The sequence below is a fragment of the Equus asinus genome, chromosome 8 (assembly GCF_041296235.1).
Source record: "Equus asinus isolate D_3611 breed Donkey chromosome 8, EquAss-T2T_v2, whole genome shotgun sequence".
NCBI lineage: Eukaryota > Metazoa > Chordata > Mammalia > Perissodactyla > Equidae > Equus > Equus asinus.
The window spans coordinates 84,625,671-84,644,814 of NC_091797.1; the positions used below are offsets into that span (position 1 = coordinate 84,625,671).

Below are 19,144 nucleotides of genomic sequence, written 5' to 3' on the forward strand. Positions count from 1 at the left end.
CAGCCTAATACACATGTAATTAGAGTCCCCAAAGGACTGAAGGGGTAAGACAGAAAAAATATTTGAAGAAATAACGGCCACAAAGTTTCAAAAGTTGATGAAAACCATAAACCCCCAGATGCCAAAAGTCCAATGAACCCCAAACACAAGAAACATGAAGAAAAGTAAGCTAAATCACACCATAATCAAACTGCTTAAAACCAGCAATAAAGAGAAAATCTTAAAACCAGTCAGAGAAAAAGACAAGTTGCATATGGAGGTATAAAGAAAAGAAAGACAGATTTCTCACCCAGTGGGGTCAGAAGAGGTGAGGGTGGGAAGCAAGCTAGAAGACAGTGGAACAACATCTTTAAAGGACTGAAGGAAAAACAAAAATCTGTCAACCCAGAATTCTATATCCAGCAAAAATCATTCAAAAATGAAAGTGAAATATAGACTTTTTCAGACATACAAAAGCTGAAGGAATTTGCCACCTGCCCATCTGTACTATAAGAAATGTTAAAGAAAGTCCTTCAGGCAGAAGGAAAATGACAACCTGAAATTTAAATCTACACAGAAGAATGAAGAGCACTGGAAAATGTAAAATAAAACAAAAATAAATAGTTGCATAGACAGACTCACAGATTCATAAATAAAAAGCTATTTAAAATTAATTTCCCAAATAAGTAGCCCATGTTTTTATAGACTAATTTAATATATTATAATTGTTTTTCAAAAGCTCAACCTGCTTTTTGCCCAGCAACAATACAAGAGATTTATTAATTTAACTGGGCAAGAATACTACTTGTCCAAAGCAGGAACGTGGCTATCTACGCTACTGGTGAAATCTCATCTGTGAGCAAGCAGCAGCCTGGCCCCAAAGACCTCCAACCCTCTTGAGCACATTTCACAATCACCAAGGACAAAAGGCAAGGATTCCTCCTAGAGGAAGAATAAGGCCCTTAGGTTAATAAACTCAAGAGTAGGAGTGAGCACATTTTTTTCTTTAAAAGACCAGACAGTAAATATTTTTGGCTTCGAGGGCCATTCAGTCTCTGTCACAACTATTTGACTCTGCCCTCACAGCGCAAAAACAGCCGTACAGAGAATGAAAACAAATGGGCATGGCTGTGTTCCAATAAAACTTTATTTACACAAAGCAGGAAGCAGACGGAATTTGGCCCACTGGCTGTAGCTTGCCGATCTCTGCTCTAAACAACTATTTGGTGTGAAATCTCTCAAGACAGAAACAGGAAACTGAGGGTGGAGTTAACTCCTTCAAAGACTAAGCAGTGATCATAAAAATAGCTCACTGGCCAGGATGTAGGGAGAGAAGCCCTATTCCATTTTCTTATTAATAGCAAAGTTTCTGAATAACCCCAAACCATTAAAAACTTGTTTAACTGTCCCATTGTAGTCTGAAATTTCAGTCCCTGATACTGTTTCATTTCCATTAAAATTTACCATTACAAGGCCTTTGGATCATTTTGACACATCAAATGGCAATCCTCTCGGAGGGTATAATGTAATAAACTACCATCATTACAGCTGTTGATTTATTATTGACTGTGAAATATAAACACAAAATGTAAAACCTTTGGTCCAAAGGCTGTTGTGACTGCTAGAAATACTATAAGAATTTAACAGTTATTGAACTGAATTGAGAAAATGTCAAGAAACATATGTTTTATGTTTCTTTGAAATAAGTTGTAAAACAAATAACAAAAAAGCAAAAGGTGGAGCCAGCCCAGTGGCGTAGTGGTTAAGTTCATGTGCTCCACTTCGGCAGCCTGCGGGTTCAGTTCCCAGGCACAGACCTACACACCACTCATCAAGTCTTGCAGTGGCAGTGTCCCACATACAAAATAGAGGAGGACTGGCACAGATGTTAGCTCAGGGACAATCTTCCTCAAGCAAAAAGAGGAGGATTGGCAATAGATGTGAGCTCAGGGCCAATCTTCCTCGCCAAAAAAAACAGTGCAAAAGGTCCCACAATAGTATATATGAGGATAATAAAATACATAAAACAAGCTTTGGAGTGTCTCAATGAAATATTTGAGTGTTAATTAGGTATTAGGTGCTACAGGGAATAGATATTTACTTTTAAAAATTATTGAGGACCCCAAAGAGCTTTTGTTTATGTGGATTATATCTATCTATACAGTCGTGCGTTGCTTAATGACGGGAATATGTTCTGAGAAATGCATCATTAGGTGATTTCATCACTGTGGAAACATCACTGAGTGCACTCACACAAACCTAGACAGTATGGCCTACCACACACCTAGGCTATATGGTACTAATCTTACGGAACCCTCATCACATGTGTGGTCCATCGTTGACCAAAACGTCATTATTTGGTGCATGACTGTATTTACCACATTAGAACTTAAAACAGATATTTTTCAAATATTAAATTTCTTTTATAATAACAATAACATTGCTTTGCACCATCAGTGCAAATGTTAACACAATGAAAAATGCCAAATGACATCTTAGTATTATTATAAAAATAATCTGACCTTGGGCACCCCCAGGGATCCACAGAGCCCACTTTGAGAACCACTGACTCAGAAGCTGGGTGGCAATAAGGTAGAATATACAGGCTGCAGCCTGAAGACCAAAGAGGCACTGTCTTTTGAAAGTACTTATATCTTCATTAATTTTAAGGAAAGCTACAAGAGGAAGAAGGGAAAGTGAATTATGATGCAGCCTTGAGGTGAGAAAACACCTGCCGAGCTGAGGAAAGGAAACCAGTGTTTAGATGTCTGACCACCTTCTGGGATCCATGGTCAGGATTCTAGAACACTCAGGCTTCCACACATCCATCCCTTTCCCTCTGAAGGCAGGTACCAAGCGAGACTGTCAACTTCCATGCCCCAATTTCACATCTTGGCTATCATGCCGATGGCTTACTAATTAAATACAGGGTTTGATATTTATGTTAAAAAATAAGAGTGTACACTGGCTAATGATCTTAACAAATCAAAGAGGATGACTCTGGGATCTCCTAATCATGCAAGGCTGGAAGGAGTCCTTTCATTAGTGTCTCTAGCTTTAGACTCTTAATTATTCAACATTAGTCATTTAACCAAATCAGTAAAAGAACGTGAGGGCAGGGGCGCGAAACGTGTCCGTGGGGCCTTGCTGGTATACACAGAGCCCACGCCACATCCCTACCCTGCAGCCCCGTTCAGAGCAACACTTACATCGTGTCACGCACCTTAGTGCTCTAATGTGTGCAGGCTCAAATTCTCTTCCTTAGACAGAGGGATTCCATGGAGTCTTAAATACCAAGTCCAGGCAGAAAATTCTCTCTCCCACAATAAGCATTGAAGCATCTTAAAAGCCTGGCATTTTGTTTAAATTTGACTCTCCAGTTGGTCTCTACTCTGATTCAATCTCAGCTTTTAAGGGCCAGTGAATTCAATGCAAATGCAATTGACAGGATGGGTAAAGTGAGACTGGGAAAAAAAGAAAGCGTGAGGAAGACCAACAACGGCTTCCCAGCGGGCCCTGCCATGCTTCTTCAATGGACAGCTTCCATTTAACTGTGCCCCATCTAATTTGGCCCAGGAGCAGAGGCCAAACAGGGCAACGACTCCCTTCCCAGGCTAGGAGATGGAGCTCTCTTAGAATTAAACAGTAACAACCCACTTGCCTACTCCCTGTGATTGATAAAACAGCCTGCTGTGAAGCCCAAAGACCTCCTAGGAGATCATTTTAGATCCAGCTGACTTAATTTGATGGATGCTTACATCGGGTCTGAACTTGCGCCTGAACAATGAGAGAGTCAGGGTACTGCATTTGTGACCATTTCCTCTTTCTCTCAAGAAATACATTCTTCAGGACAAATTCAACAAACCCACTCAGGCAACAAGCACACGCGGTCCATAACCAGGGTTCTGGCACATAATCAAGACAAGGGGCGGGAAAAAACCCACAGCCTCAAAAGAGAACTGAAGCAAATTGATACGGGGTTTGAATTCCTACATGACGGGCTCACAAAGAGCTGTCTGACCAAAGGCACTTTCCTGCCATCATTTTGAACAAGCCCTATTTTCCAAAACATCTTCATCTGCGGAAGTGGTAGAGTCCTAGTTTCTAGACCTAGGGAGGTTTGTTTCTTTCTCTTTAAAAGAATAGATGCTCTCAGGCAGTGATCTCATCTGACTAAATTAAGTCGTGACTTGCTGCTGTGCTAGGCTCCCAGCAGCCCTTAGACACAGCACATTCCAACCAGCAGCAAGACAGGATTTAAAGACTGATTTCCCCACAGATAAACAGCAATGACACATGCTCTATTTCATACCCTCCTCCTTCCAAACGGGCAGGATAAGATGCACGGCCACCACCCTCCCTCCCAGTTCCAACAGAGCATCACGATAAATGTGTCCTTCTCCACAGCTCCAAAGTAAAAGGATTTGAGGAATTATAGGGCGATCCCCCAGGGAGAAACAGCTAAAGACACGGCGCTAGGCACACAGTGAGGACTCATTAAATACGGATTAAATCACTGATGTCTCCTCTTTCAGAGCTTGAGAGTTCATACAGGAGGAACACATTAATATACAATGTATTAAATATAATACTGGTTGGATTTTTTGATATCTCCTTTAGCAGCTAAGAAATGCTATCTGACTATCTCCTTCCCCATCCACCCAATCCCAGAAAGCATATAAGCCTTCTTGACATGCACTCATATATTCATTTCATTCCTACCGCCATTTTTTTCTCTTATAGACTTATTTTCTCTTTGCCTTTTCTTTCTTATTTTATCCTGTTATACTGTTTTGTAGCTTTCCAAACTGCTTTCAATCCATTTTGAAACAAGGCAGAGAATAAATAAAGAGATATCATGGCTATTTTTTTCCAAACCAAATATTGAGGACACATGGCATCATGTAATGAGTGTTCTCATAGAGACAATGGAAATTAAGATTGTAATCAATATCTGAACTTGGCGTAAGTCCTGGAAAACCTAGGATGCACAAGCACGTTCTATATAGGAGTTACTCTGTACCCCTAAAATCCTGAAAGCCCGTTTTGTCCTAGACTGGTCCTTAAGGACCCTGGCACTGTCAGATCACATTCCCAATTTGATTCAGATAATGGGCTCCCTAAACCCAACAATGGGAGATAACTTCTAAGAATGAAATTATTTAAAAAAAAAAACAAAAACATAACATACATTACTTTTAAACAGGGTAAATCATAAGCAACAAATGCGCATAGCCATCTGTAGAAGTAACCTCACTCTAAGAGATATTTAGAGATGTTTGCTGATGGAGATGGGGACAGCATCCAAGATGAATCAGAATGAATCAGGTACCCACTTAAGTACCTTATTTAAAAAAACCCATACCACAACTAGAAGGACCTGCAACTAAGATATACAACTATGTACTGGGGGGTTTTGGGAGATAAAGCAGGAAAAAAAAAAAAACCCAGAAAGCCAATCAGCTGCATTGTGCCCTGCCCACGGGAGAGGGTACCCTGACCAGCAGGCATGAGGGTGCCCATCTGCTTGGCAGGTACAGTATGTTACTATTAGAAATGTACGTGCTTGGTTGACACTAGCCATTAAACTCATTCAGCTTTCTATGCCCAGCATCGAGGTCCACCAAACAGCCTTACAAGAGTAATGAGGTTTTTCAGTAGACTTCCCTGAAGGGGAAAAAATGCGAAGATTAACCCACTCGGAGTATCCTAGTCGACTTGGCAGCTGTATTTCCCATTGTACATTGATAAGATGGCATTTTATATATAAGATTCTGGTGAGTTTTGTTAGCCTGGGTCAGTCCCCACGAAAAAGATCAACAGTGGGCAATTTGCCCCAAAAGTCACATTTTTAGACTTCCACAAAGAACTACGGTCTAAATCCAGTGACCCCTCCTCCTACTCCAAGTTTTACCGCCTAAGAATACTCTTCAGTTAAGTAAACGAGTCTCTCAGGAAGAAAAGGGAAGCCAGGTCCCTTTTAGAGAAAGAATCTCTCATTTAGAAGCATCTTTTCCATCCAGAACATACCAGATGCATGCATAAGACTTGAAGCAGAATCAACAGCTTTAAAAAAAAAAAAGTAACACAAATGAGGTTAACCAAAACCAAAATAGAAATATGGTAGAAAAACTATTGTAAGATATAAGATTATCATCATTTTAATGATTTTTGAAAACTAAAGTAGAAGACCCAGGTAAATGGACTTTGGCCAAAACTAAAATTTAAAATATAATGATGATTATTTTAAAAAGAGGGAAAATAAATAAAGGAGGAACTTTTCAAGATACTAAGAAAAGTTCAGCTATTACCAATCAATCTAGTATATTAATTCCAATGATGGAGAAGCCTATGTAAGCCAATTTTCTGCCCATAAAACATCTCTATAAGTTGTTTTTTCTCTCTTGGAATTTCTAAGAGTGAGCCAATACTATTAGCACCACACTTATCCTAGCAGAGGCCTTCAGTGAGCTGAAGGTGCCACTCCCCAGGCCTACCGTGAGTGCCTGGATCTCTTCTTCTGCTTCTGCTGTTGTCTCTTCCAGCTCCGTCTTCGCCTGGCGAAGCTGGCTCTCCAGGGCCGCCCGCGCGGCCTGCAGGGCTGTCAGCTGGGACTCACGCTCTTGCAGGGAAAGCTGCAGCTCCGTGAGCTGACGCTTTAGCTCCAGCTTCTGCTCCTCATGCTCCAGACTGACCTGAGAGAGAGAAAGAAATAAATGCTAGGTTGACCTTAACTAAAGAGAAAGCCAAGACCTGAACTGTTCAACCTGCATCTTAAATTTGGTCATGGAATCAAATTCTCGGCACTCAACTGAGAGGGAAAAAAGCAATAAAACAGGTCTGACTTCTATGAGTCTCAAAAATCAACAGGAATGAGAACATGTAAGAGTATATACAACGTATATACAAACCATCCCTTACTTTTAACTACTCAAATGCTTGGGAAGGTCTCAAAAGAAAAACCACACAGCCAGAATCTCCTATGAAAATTATGACAATTACTCTTATTAGGAAAACATTTAAAAGTAAATGGATATAAATAACATTGTGTCAGTAATGGGGACACCAATTTCCAATTGGAATACAAATGGAAGAACAGATTGAATTCTATTTATTTTAAATATTCTCTCTCTGGTTTGTTCTCATTAGGTAACCGTCATTAATGTCATATTAGGAACTAATCATTCTTCCTTCCATCTGCCCATCTATCCATCTGTCTACTCAACATTTCATTCATTCATTTAAGAAAAATTTACTCAGCAATTTCTGTGTAAAAAGGATTATGGAGATGAAAGACAGTCTTTGCCTTCACATTGAGGAGAAAAATGAAAACCAACCATTACCAAGTATTGTGGTCAAGTGCAATGGTCAGGACATGCAGGGATGTTGTAGGAACACAGCAGAGAGGTAGAGAAGGTAACTCTGGATCTGTGCACCGAAGAATACAAGAGCCAAACAAGCAGATAAGCGGGGAAAGCAAATTCCGAGCAGGGAAAGCAAGATGCCCAAAGGCATGAAGATGAGGAAGCCCATGGCACTTCTATTGACATAACAAACACCGACAAGCTTGTCCCAGGGACCAGACCCTGTGTCAGACATTGGGGATGCCAAGCAAATAAGCGCTTACTGTCTAATGAGGACTGCCAAGAGGTACACAGGGTGATGAGTTAAACATGGAAGGCCATGGGGACTCAAAGGGGACATGGCATCCAGCTCCAGAGGGTCAGAGAAGGCTCCCCAGAAAAGGTGACATCAAAGTCCCAAAGGCCATAGGAGTGACGAGAAGAAAGAAGGACAAGATCTAGCCTAGAGGACCAGCCGGATTTAGTGGTCAATTCAAGGTGGGACAGGGAACAAAGGACAGAGGGGAGTCAGAGGTGACGCCTGCATTTCTGGGCAAAGTGACTTACAAGAGAGTGAGACCATTGGCTACGACCGGGAAAAGGAGAGGAAGAGCCAGTCTGAGAAGAAAGATGAAAATTTCAGTCTTGATGTGTTGAACCTGAGCCACAAGGGCGACATCCAAGTGAAGATGTCTAATGTCTATGGGGACAACGGGTCAGAAATTCAAGAGAAAGCTCTAGGTTGGTAATCCAGATCTGGGAGTCCCTAACAAGTCAGTGGCAGCTGAAGCCAAACCTGTGGTCTCTTTCTAATGAGGATGAGAAGGATGATGATGACGACTATGGAGGTGATGATGACGATGTGACAGCAGCAAATGCAGTACTCACTTATAACATGCCAGGCACTGTTTTAACTCATTTCATCTTCAAAACAACCCAGTGAGGGAGGCACTAGTATTACCTCCATTTTACAGATAAGCAAACCATGGCACTGAGATAAAGTCACAGAGCAAATGTGACATAGCCAAAAAATGGCAAGAACTGGCTTTGAAAAACCCAAGAAGTCTGGCTGAAGAGTCCACTACTTATTGTTTATCTTATTAAAATGCCAGCAGTCAGAGCAGTCTGTGACTCCACTGGCACCCCTGAAAATTCTTCTGATGCCACTTGGCAAAACCATGCAAGGCGAGTCAAGTGGAGGTTACGGAGCAGAAAGCTGTACAATGACAGGAGAACCCCGGAGCCCTGCACCTTCAAGACTCCACACACTGAGCTAGAGACGAGCTAACACTGCACAAGGGCGGGGGGCGGGGGTTGGGGGTGGTTTGGAAGCCCAGGGCGCTTTAAGGTGGATCAAGCCCCCAAGGCTGAGGCCTCTGCCCTCAATCTCAGTAACACCAGGTGGCAAAGAGACGGTGGACGGCCTTGATATACTTAAAGCCAAGCTCGAGAACTCCCAGAAAGTCTCTACAGCCCTGAGCCTCTCAAGAAGCATTCTAAGTTTCTCCCACCATCCTAGAGGGGAGGCCAGCTACACTGACTCAAGAACAAAGCAACATGCTTCCCCTGGGGCATTTTAATTGCCCAGGAAGCCTACAGCTGCGGGGCAGTGCTGTAAGAGAGACATCTGTGGAAAAGGAAGGCAGAAGACAGCCAGCCAATGTTCCCAGCTCAAAGAAATCTATCTGAGTTATTTACACTCACACTCTTAAGGCTGACACTATGGGGAAATGCTGTTAAACTTACTGAAGAGTAAAATACAGCCTGGAAAATAAAAGTTAAACCACCCCCTAAGGCTTTTGGACAACTTAGAACAATGGTTCTCAACTCCAGAAGTATAAGAATCACCCTGGGGCGCTTGCTAAAAATGCAGATCCCTGCTCTTCACCTCCCTCCCCAATTCCACTCAAACAGCTGAGGGAGAAAGATGCCGGGGAATCTGCATTTCAACAGACACGCCATGTGGTCCTAATGAAGGGGTCCACACCTTGCCAACTCCTGGCCTTGGGAGAACTGGCCTCATTTTGACATTCCAGTATGAACTAAGACATGCCTCTAACTGCAAGCCCTCCAGGATCAGTTCAACTGACTCCATCTCTTAGCAACAGAAGGATTAAGAACTGCTGAATGGACAAAGAAGATGTGGTATATATATACAATGGAATACTACTCAGCCATAAAAAAGACAAAATCGTCCCATTTGCAACAACATGGATGGACCATGAGGGTTTGATGTTAAGCAAAGCAAGCCAGACAAAGACAAATACTGCATGATTTCACTCATATGTGGAAGATAGCAAATATATGGATAAAGAGAACAAATTAGTGGTCACCACAGGAGAAGGGAGTTGGGGGGTGGGCAAAAGGGATAAAAGGGCTCATATGTATGGTGATGGATAAAAATTAGACTACTGGGGGTGAGCACAATGAAGTGTGTTCAGAAAATGATAAACAATAATGTACACCCAAAACTGCACAATGTTATAAACCATTATAATCCCAATAAAATGACTTGGGGAAAAAAAACATTGCCTTTCAGAAAATCTGCAAAGTCATATACCCAGGGCATGCGCAGAAGAAGAAATCTTGGCCTGAAATGACCTCAGAAGCAAAGATCCTCCTTTCCATGGAACCCAAGCATCAGGACACAAGTGGAACTTGAAAGTCAGACTCTTCTCAGAAGTGAGAGGTCCGTCGTTCAGGAAGATCTGCTGTTAAAATTCCTTGCCCACCTCATCATGAATGCTCAGAGCCCTGTCATAAATGTCTAAAACTTTACTGTAAATGCTTGAAGCCCACCAACCAAAACCTGTCCCACTAGAATTTCCACGTGCCAGCCTGTTCCTTCTAACTTCTTAAATTTCACCCCAAATCCTGAATCAGGGAGACAGATCTGAGGGCACACGTCCCCTCTACTCCCTGCAGATCGATCTCGCAGAATAAAGCTGATTTCTTTTCCCAAAGGCTGATGCCGTAATTAACTAGCTTGTTTACGTGCATCAGGCAGAGAACCCCAATTTTGTGCAGTAGCATGACTACACATGAGTATTCCTCAAGGTTTAGTCCTCAGACCTCTGTCTGCTTCAGTCTTTTCCTTAAGGTATTATCTGTTATTTGCAGAATTGCATCACAAATATTTGAGCACTGCCCAGATGTCCTACTTCCAATGACCACTCTCCTGAACTCCAGTCCTGACTCTGCCAATACCAGCTAATCCTCCCTGCTAGGCTGACACCCCCCAGGTCAGAGACTCAGTTTGTCTTATCACCATTGTATATCCAGACTACTAACTGGCACACAGCATGCATTTAATAGATTCATAGTCAACTTCAACATGTTTATAACCAAACGTGTTGTACTTTCCTCCCAAAAGCCTGGCTGCCCTGCCCAGCTTCATTATCCCTCTGAAGAGAACCACCTTCCATCAAACAAACCTGAAGCTGAGATTTGTCTTTTAATCTTCCACTGTCATTATGAGACCTTCGCCATATCACGTACTCAACACTGTGCTAAACTCCGTGCATGGACTTGGTCACGTGACCCTCGCTAGACTGGGATAAAGGAGGAATCACTCTGCCCCTATTTGAAGATGCACCAATTTACGTAATTCCCATAGGACCCTATGAAGGAGATACATTTTCATGGCCATTTGACAGATGAGGAAACTAAAGCACAGAGAGAAGGTGGCCTGCCCCAGTCACAGAAGAAGTGAAGGTGGAATTCTCACCCAGATCCCTGTGGCCCGGTCTGCGCTCCTCACCACCATGCACAATGCCTCTCATGCAAGTCTTGATTTACACTTGACACCTGGCTGTTTGGGGCCCGAATCCTCCAGCAAATACTCTCGGGCAATCACCCCTCACTCTCACCTCCCTCAACCTTGTCTCCAACTCCAGCAGACGATTCTTGTCGCTGTGGTCTTGGTGGCTGATTTTTTCCAACTGCTCCTCCAGCTTTCGGTTCTGGGCCTCCAACTTCCCAGCCTGAGTCTCTAGGTAAAATTTTTGTTGCCTGAGTTCTGAAATCATCTCTTCCTGGGCCTTCCTGATGGGGGTGGTGGAAGGAGCCAAGCAAAATCATAGTCTCATTAGAGGTGAGCATGTCCCTCAGAAGGACAGACAGAAACAGAGCAAAAGATGTGTCTTAGTAAGTATACCACAGTCATTCCCAGGTTAGCTCTGTCTTGTCCTGGCCTCATGGTCATTTCCTAGGTTAGCTCTGTCCTGACCTGGCCTCATGTGCATGATCCCAGGATGGGGACCCGGAGCCCATATAGTCCTCACTGCTCAGATTCCCTTGCCTATGGGATTAAGTATGGTCAAGGGGGATGCAAGAGACACCTACATTTCACTCCTCTGGTATACCTTGTTTTTGAGTCTATAGCAGAGCAGAAAGTAACCTCCTGAGAGTACTCCCAAAAACTCATTAAGGTGGGCCCTTGGGAAGGAAGGGCGAAGAGGAGAAAGAGTACTATTCCTTCTATTTCTTTGTAGACCTTGCTTACCTCTCCAACAGACTGCTCAGAAGTCAGAACTGGAATGACTCAAAAACCCAAAAGCAGTCTACTAAGTTGGTTTAAACTAAGACGGGAATGTTTTAGAAGATGAAATCTAAGGGGAAAAAAATCCTGACGATTGTAATTCTTTAGGGGAAAAGATGAAGATCAAAGTGCTCCTGGAACACAGAGAAGCCTTGCTGAACCCCAATCTTCATCCATCCCCCCAGGGTCTAACTTTAACAACAGCAAAATGGATGGCCCAGTTGGGGCACCCACAAGATGAACCTCTGGCTAATTACAGGGGGTAATCTGGGGAACAAGGAGGCAGCTTTCCCAAAGCAAACTATAAATAGCCTCATTAGAGAGAGCAAAACACTCTGTAATCTCATGGCAATCTGAAGCATCTAAGAAAACCCAGCTCAAAAGAGAAGGCATGGTAGAGTGAGACCACTTAAGAGAGGGCAAAATTACATAAGGATACAGGAGGCTGGGTCAAACTACAGAAGTAATTGAATCTGCTCCAGCTCCATTAGACAGAAGAATGGAGTTTATGCCCCAGGAGAGAAGACCAAAGTGTAATCATGCACGCAGTTAGAATTTGAATACTTACATGTTCCTCTGGGTAAAAAGACTGCTGTTGGCCGCAAGTTTATTGGCTTCCGACAATTCCACAATCCTCTGTTCCAGGGATCTGATCTTGGAATCCATGGCATTGATCATCTGAAACACAGGGAACCTTTGAAACCTCACACACAGACAGTTCTACCAGAAGGAGGGTAATGTAAGCCATGTGGGCCGGGGTGGAAGTGTCATCTGAAATGCAGGCAATTTGACCAGAGGTAACAAGGGACTCAGCTAGTCTGTACCCTGAGGACCACACATCTTACTGCTCAAAAGGATGGCACTTACTTGTTTTATCAGAGAGACATTAAACGTCCCCACATTAGCTAAGTGGTTTGCATTAGAAACAAGCCAAAGGACTTATTGAGGAGCCTGACGTTCTGCAGGTAAGCAGGCCTCATTAAACCCCCATGTCATCTGCATGTGACATGAGCCCACAGGAGCCTCTAACTGGAATCTGCAAGTTCACATTTCTCATCAACCATGGGGTTGTAATTTTCTGAGTGATTCTTTCTTATCCAGCCACTACTGTCCTAGATTCTCTACATCAAAGTTTCGCCAACTTAATGAATCATAAGACTCAGGGGGGTGCTGGTGAAAAATATAACTCCCTAGGACCCGCCTTGAGATTCTCTGGTGGAAAGTCTCAGCAGGGTCCGAGATAATACGTAGATTGACAAGCACCACAGGTGAACCTTATGAGCAGTAAGTTGCTGAGACATCTGCTTGCGTGGATCAGAAAGGAAAGAAGTGAGTAGCAAGAAGACACGCGAGGGAGACCTGGGGCCCCTGGGCGTTTCTTCAGGGGGCATCTTGAAGGACAACGTTCTAGCTGATGGCAGATCAGCAGTTCTAAAAGAAGAGCGTGAAATGCAAAATTGAACACCCTGAGCCACCACCTCCTCTGCTTTCAGAGAGGAAGGAGTTGCAGAGAGAGCTCTCTGTCAGCAACCAACTCCACAGGATTAAACAGAAAGAATAATTCATCAGATGAAATGGACTCTTCTCAGGTGTGTGATTCCCGGCACGTCTCACAAACCCCCTTTGAAAGCCGGCTTTGCGATTCTTTCTACCTACCGCCTTCTGCTCGCTGAGAATTTTGCCTTTCTCATGGGCCTCCTCCTCGTGTCTCTGCATCAGGTTCTCCAGAGTCTCCTTATCAGCCAGATCTTTCTTTATCTGATTGTCCAACACCTACGGGAACAGAAGAAGTTAGTGTCCTGAGGAGTAAAGTGGAGCAGGAAAGACTAACCAGAAGCACTTGAGAAAGGTGGGGAAAGGAAGAGAGGAGGGGAAGAGCAGTGGAGAAGCCAGGCCCTCCAAATCCTCGGGCAAAAAGAGAGACTGGGAGTCTCTTGATCCACCGGGATGAGGTTAAGAAGTCAAGTATTACCATCAAACGGCAAGTACCCAGTGGACTTAGAACTGAGGACTTACTTTAAAATCAGTGGCCAAAAAGACCCAAGAGGTACATCCAAAATGGAGGCAGACTCCAAAATGAGATGAAAAAAGATCTTTCTACAGATCTTAGAATTTGCAGATGTTACCTGGGGACAACTTTATCGTAGCCAATGTACCAGTAGTTTTCAGAACATTGCTGGCTCTTAATTTGTACAAAATTAATCTAGATGTCTCTGAGCTGTGGACGGAGGGACAGAAAGCTGAAGACGGAGGAACTCTGTGTAACCGGGGCTGCCGTTCAGAAACAGCCAGGGACAAGAGGATTCTGTCCACCAATGAAGCAGGTGGGGAGTCAACAGACTGAAAAGACAAAATAAAAGAATGAAAAAAGATGCCTCTGTCCTCCGCTCTTTCCTCTGATCCGGCTGGAAAATAAAGTCACTGGAAAGAGAAACCTTTCCCAGGGGAAAAGAAATCATGTGTTCTCAGTGCTGAGAACGCCACTGTAAGCACCTACCGTTCCCAAGAGGAGGAAATAAAATAAAACAGTAATGGTGTCACCATCCACCAGCTTGATCTAATGTTCTGCGAAGCACACACAGCCCAGCCAGTTGCCAAAACAACAGGCAAAAAGGAAAGGGAAAAAGGACGACATCATCATAACTTGTCCAAGCCTTTGACCAAAACCCTGAGTTTCTCATCACAGAGAATCCACTCTGCTTTTCTGAATGACACCAACTGCCTCTGATATTGGGAAGAAAGCTGAAAGAACTGGGGTCACAGATGGGATTGAAATCTGCCTTTCCCACAATGTCTATTGTGAAGGGACCTTCACAGCTCATGGGGACATCATCCCTAAAAAGAGCCAGTCAGCAGGGAGGGGATCCACATGATAAAGAAAGGAAAGTACAGATTTCAAAGAGGGCTTTGAACTAGAACCGACCGATGAATAAAATAGAATGAGAGTTGGTGGAGAAGAACGAAAGGTGGAGGACAGGGTCATGGGAGGAGGGAAGAAGCTCAACAGGATAAGTGGCCCTTTTTCTTGGATGTCAGGGCGTGATTCTAAAATTATGAACAAGAAAGGGACAGAATCTAGGGTATGATCATCATTATTACTAAAATGGCCTTGGAGAGGCCAGAACCGGAAACACAAAGCAGAGCAGGCTAAAAAGAAATGGTTTCATAAAGATTCCAGGAGGGAAGACAGAAGAAAGCAGATCTTTCCCTAACACTCGCTAGGATCTATAAAGCCAAGTTCTCTCCATCTAGAAGATGGAGAAGATAACACCTAGACCAGGCATGCTCCTTTTCTACGAGGTGCTAAATCAATGAAGCACATTTTGAGGGTGACTCTGCTCAAAATAAGTCCTCAACTTTGGTAGTGATGGATACCAATGTGAGGTAAGTGTGGCTGGAAGGAACAAGCCTCCATCAAGAAGAATGTATGCAGGGGCCAGCTGGGTGGCACAGCAGTTAAGCTGGCATGTTCTGCTTCGGCGGCCTGGGGTTCATGGTTCAGATCCCGGGTGCAGACATGGCACCGCTTGGCAAGCCATGCTGTGTCAGGCGTCCCACATATAAAGTAGAGGAAGATGGGCACAGATGTTAGCAAAGGGCCAGGCTTTCTCAGCAAAAAAGAGGAGGATTGGCAGCAGATGTTAGTTCAGGGCTAATCTTTCTCAAAAAAAAAACAAAAGAAGAATGTGTGCATCTCAGCTTTGATAGGGTTAATCTGGCAGAAGAGTGAACAAGAAGATATGGGAGGGAGAAGCAATAAATGTGTTTGAAATGAGAAATTCCACTGTAGACATTTATATCAATTTAAGATAGAACATGGCTTTTTGACAGGAAAGTCAATATAATCATGCAAATCACAGAGCAAATTTTGCAAAGGCTTGTCTCCCTCATGCAAAGGTGCCAATGGACTACTGTATACATTCTCATAATTTGCTGAAAGTTAGTTTATTCCAAAGATAAAAGTCTGGAAGCCAGTAAGAATTCAAACCAAAAGGATTGGTAAATAAAATTTAAAATGCAGTAAGTAGGGGGTCATGCTAAAACACTTTGAAGTCACTTCTGGGTTATTTTCCTACAGTTCTCCTAATGAAAAATACCCAAAAGTAACACCAGGGGTAAAAGAAAGAAGGTGCCAGGGTGGTGATGGTGATGCTGTATGCACACGTACGTGTTCCGTTCTCCAAAAAAGGCACAGTCAACTCTCTCAGAACACCAGCCATATCAAGAACAGGATCATCACAAAAATTAAAAGCTTCCTTCAATGTCTGATTTGGAAGGAGAAGAGACAATATTTGAGATGTAATGACCAATGTCTGATTCTCAAGAACGTAAGAATTGAGTTAAAGGCTTGGTCCAAAATCATAATGAAAATGTGATGTGATTTTAAAAGGAAATAGATAGGCTGACATCCATTTCTGATCACCAAATTTATTAATAATAACTAAAATAATCATTTCAATAATTGAAACGATAATCAGATTTATTATTTTATATGGTGGGATAGATTATTTAGGCCAGCTCTCCTATGGAAAATAATTTAAAATGCTAGATAAAAATATGGAAAACTTTTTCCTAAAAGCACCTAAAAGCTGGAAAGAATGTGAGAAATTTCAGACTAAAATCTAAGCGAAAGCAGAAACCCAGAGAGGTAAGAAGGGCACAAAGCTGTCTTTAACTTGAGGCATATGCTGAACCCAATAAACTTGAGCTTCATTTTTAATAGCCTCAAAGAGTAAGAAGACAGAAAGGTCAGAGCCCGGGGCCACTCACTAAGGTGGGCACACATTTTCATTCAAGCTCTCAAAGAATTCCCATTAACAACTTTCCAAGGAAAATGAGCAGCTGACCAAACACACAAGGAGACAGGTACCATGAAGAAGAACCAAGAGAAACAACAGAGCTGTAACAGACCTTCAGATAATTCAGATACTGGAATTTTCAGATATAGATCATAAAACAACTATACTAATATGTTTAAAGAAATAAAAGACAAGCTTAAAAATGAATGCAGGGGATAGAAAATCATTTTGTCTTACATGATCTAGTAAACTTGGGAAAGAACCAAATGGAATGTCTAGAAACAAAAAATACAATAACTGAAATTTAAAACTCAATGGGTGAGTTTAACAGTAGATTAGACAGGTAAGAATTAGTAAATCAGTTGGAACTTACCCAGAATGTAGTACCAAGAGATAAAGAAATAGAAAATAGGAAACAGGATAGATTGAAGGTGATCTAACACATGCCTAGTCAAATTCTCAGAAGGGAAGGAAAGAGAGAAGGGGAAGAGACAATATTTGAGATATAATGACCAATAATTTTCCAGAACAGATTTAAAAAATACCAATGTATTCAAAAGTCCAGTAAATTCAAGCAGGATAAATAAAAATAAATCCACATCTAGACACATCACAGTAAAACTTCAGAAAATGAAAGACAAAGCAAATTTTAAAAGCAGCCAAAGGGAAAATAAAAGATTACTTTCAAAGAAAGCAACAAGTTAGACTGACAGCTGACTTCTCAAAAGCAATAATAAAAGCCAAATGTCAATGGAATGATATCTCCAAAGAGTGTTATAAGAAATAACTGCCAACCTGGAATTCTATCCCCAGTCAAAACAACTTTCAAGATTGAGGGTGAAATAAGGACATTTTCAAACAAAACACAGAGCTTGTCACCAGCATATCTTCACTAAAGAAAGTCCTCAAGGATATATTTTAAACAAAAGGAAAAGGATTTCAGGTCTGAGATGTAGGAAGGAAATTAAAAGCAAAGAATGTGGTGAGTCTGTGGCTCATGGACTGAATGCCAGTGGGTCAAAAAATATCTTAAAGATGGGGGGCCAGCCCGGTGGCATAGTGGTTGGGTTAGTGTGCTCCACTTCGGCAGCCCAGGGTTCGCAGGTTTGGATCCCAGGCATGGACCTGCACATCACTCATCAAGCCCCGGTGTGGCGGTGTCCCACATATAAAATAGAATAAGATCAGCACAGATGATAGCTCAGCAACAATCTTCCTCAAGCAAAAAGAGGAGGATTGGCAACAGATGTTAGCTCAGGGCCAATCTTTCTCACCAAAAAAATAATAATTATTATACATATATATGTATCTTAAAGATGGAATTGAGATATGTGACAACCAAATTTTTTCTTTAAATGTTTTGTTGAACTTCTGATATCCAAACCCCTACATGGATAACACCTCAAAACCTCCCACCGTGGCCTGAGGACAGCAATTACCCCAGACAGTCCTTGGGTCTAGGAAGAAGTGGCCCAAAGTGCCCAGGAAGAGAGAGAAGCTATGTAGTGCTATAGGAAGAATGTGAGGGAAGATCAGAAAGTGTCTTTACTTTAATTTTTTCCTCGTAGTGCTGCTCTTTCTGTTTCAGGTGCACCTCTAGGTGCTGGGCTGAGACCTGGGCCTCCCGGTGCTTCTCCTCCAGCTCCTGGACACAAAAGAACAGACGGTCAGGTGTGCAAAAGGAAGGTCACAGCTGGTGTACGTTAGACATTCACAGGAAACATGACTTTGGCACAGGCACCACAGGCAACAGGCATCTGTTCCTTCATTACTAGCCCTAAGGCTCTTGGGAAGGAAACCAACACCAATCCTTGGCCCTGGGTTTTCCAAGTCCAAGAATTCACACACATACACACAGCTGGTGGGTTGGGACCAGAAATCTGGCAGTGTGACAGGTCACACAAAGGCAGCTCTTCATCTCTGCACAGAGAAATAACAGTAACAAAAGCAACATTTGAAAGTTTAGTACACCACAAAGCCCCTGACCACTAGCTTGAGCCTCAGGACATTTTCACTGCTATGAGAGCCTTAAATGAGAAAAGGAATTTTAATTTATTTTAAAGTTAATTTATGATGATGATAAAAAATATTTTGTACTTTCCTCATTAACAAAATGATTGCTCAAGAACCCTAGCTAAGAACGAAAACTAATGTTACGATTCAAACACTTTGAGTTTTGAATGATTATTTTAACTGACTGGTATGTGGAAGATGGGAACATCTGGAGATGTGCATGATATGTTTATAGGATGCAACGTTAATGGAAACAAAGCGTAACATAAAATACACTGATAATAACGATGTAAACATGTATGCATATATATTAAAGATGGGAAGAGAATGTGGAGTAATATAAATGGCACAAATTTAATGTTCTCTTCATTCTTGTATTAATATTTCTGCTTTTAAACAAAATTGTAATTCATTTGGAAATTATACTAATTCATTTGCCAAATGTATTATAAACTCATCTTACAAAAGGC

General features: G+C 42.3%; 1 protein-coding gene across 13 annotated transcripts in view; it reads right to left on the reverse strand.

The window, feature by feature from the left end:
• CIT (citron rho-interacting serine/threonine kinase) overlaps positions 1 to 19,144 on the reverse strand; it is a 154,492-nt gene that overhangs the window by 47,346 nt on the left and 88,002 nt on the right. For all 13 annotated transcript variants that reach the window (XM_070516170.1, XM_070516169.1, XM_070516168.1 and 10 more), the window contains 5 exons: positions 18,211 to 18,306; positions 13,519 to 13,635; positions 12,431 to 12,540; positions 11,192 to 11,366; positions 6,477 to 6,674 (listed from right to left, as the gene is read on the reverse strand). In XM_070516170.1, the coding sequence (XP_070372271.1) occupies positions 6,477 to 6,674; positions 11,192 to 11,366; positions 12,431 to 12,540; positions 13,519 to 13,635; positions 18,211 to 18,306 (696 nt within the window). The remainder of the gene's footprint in view (positions 1 to 6,476; positions 6,675 to 11,191; positions 11,367 to 12,430; positions 12,541 to 13,518; positions 13,636 to 18,210; positions 18,307 to 19,144) is intronic.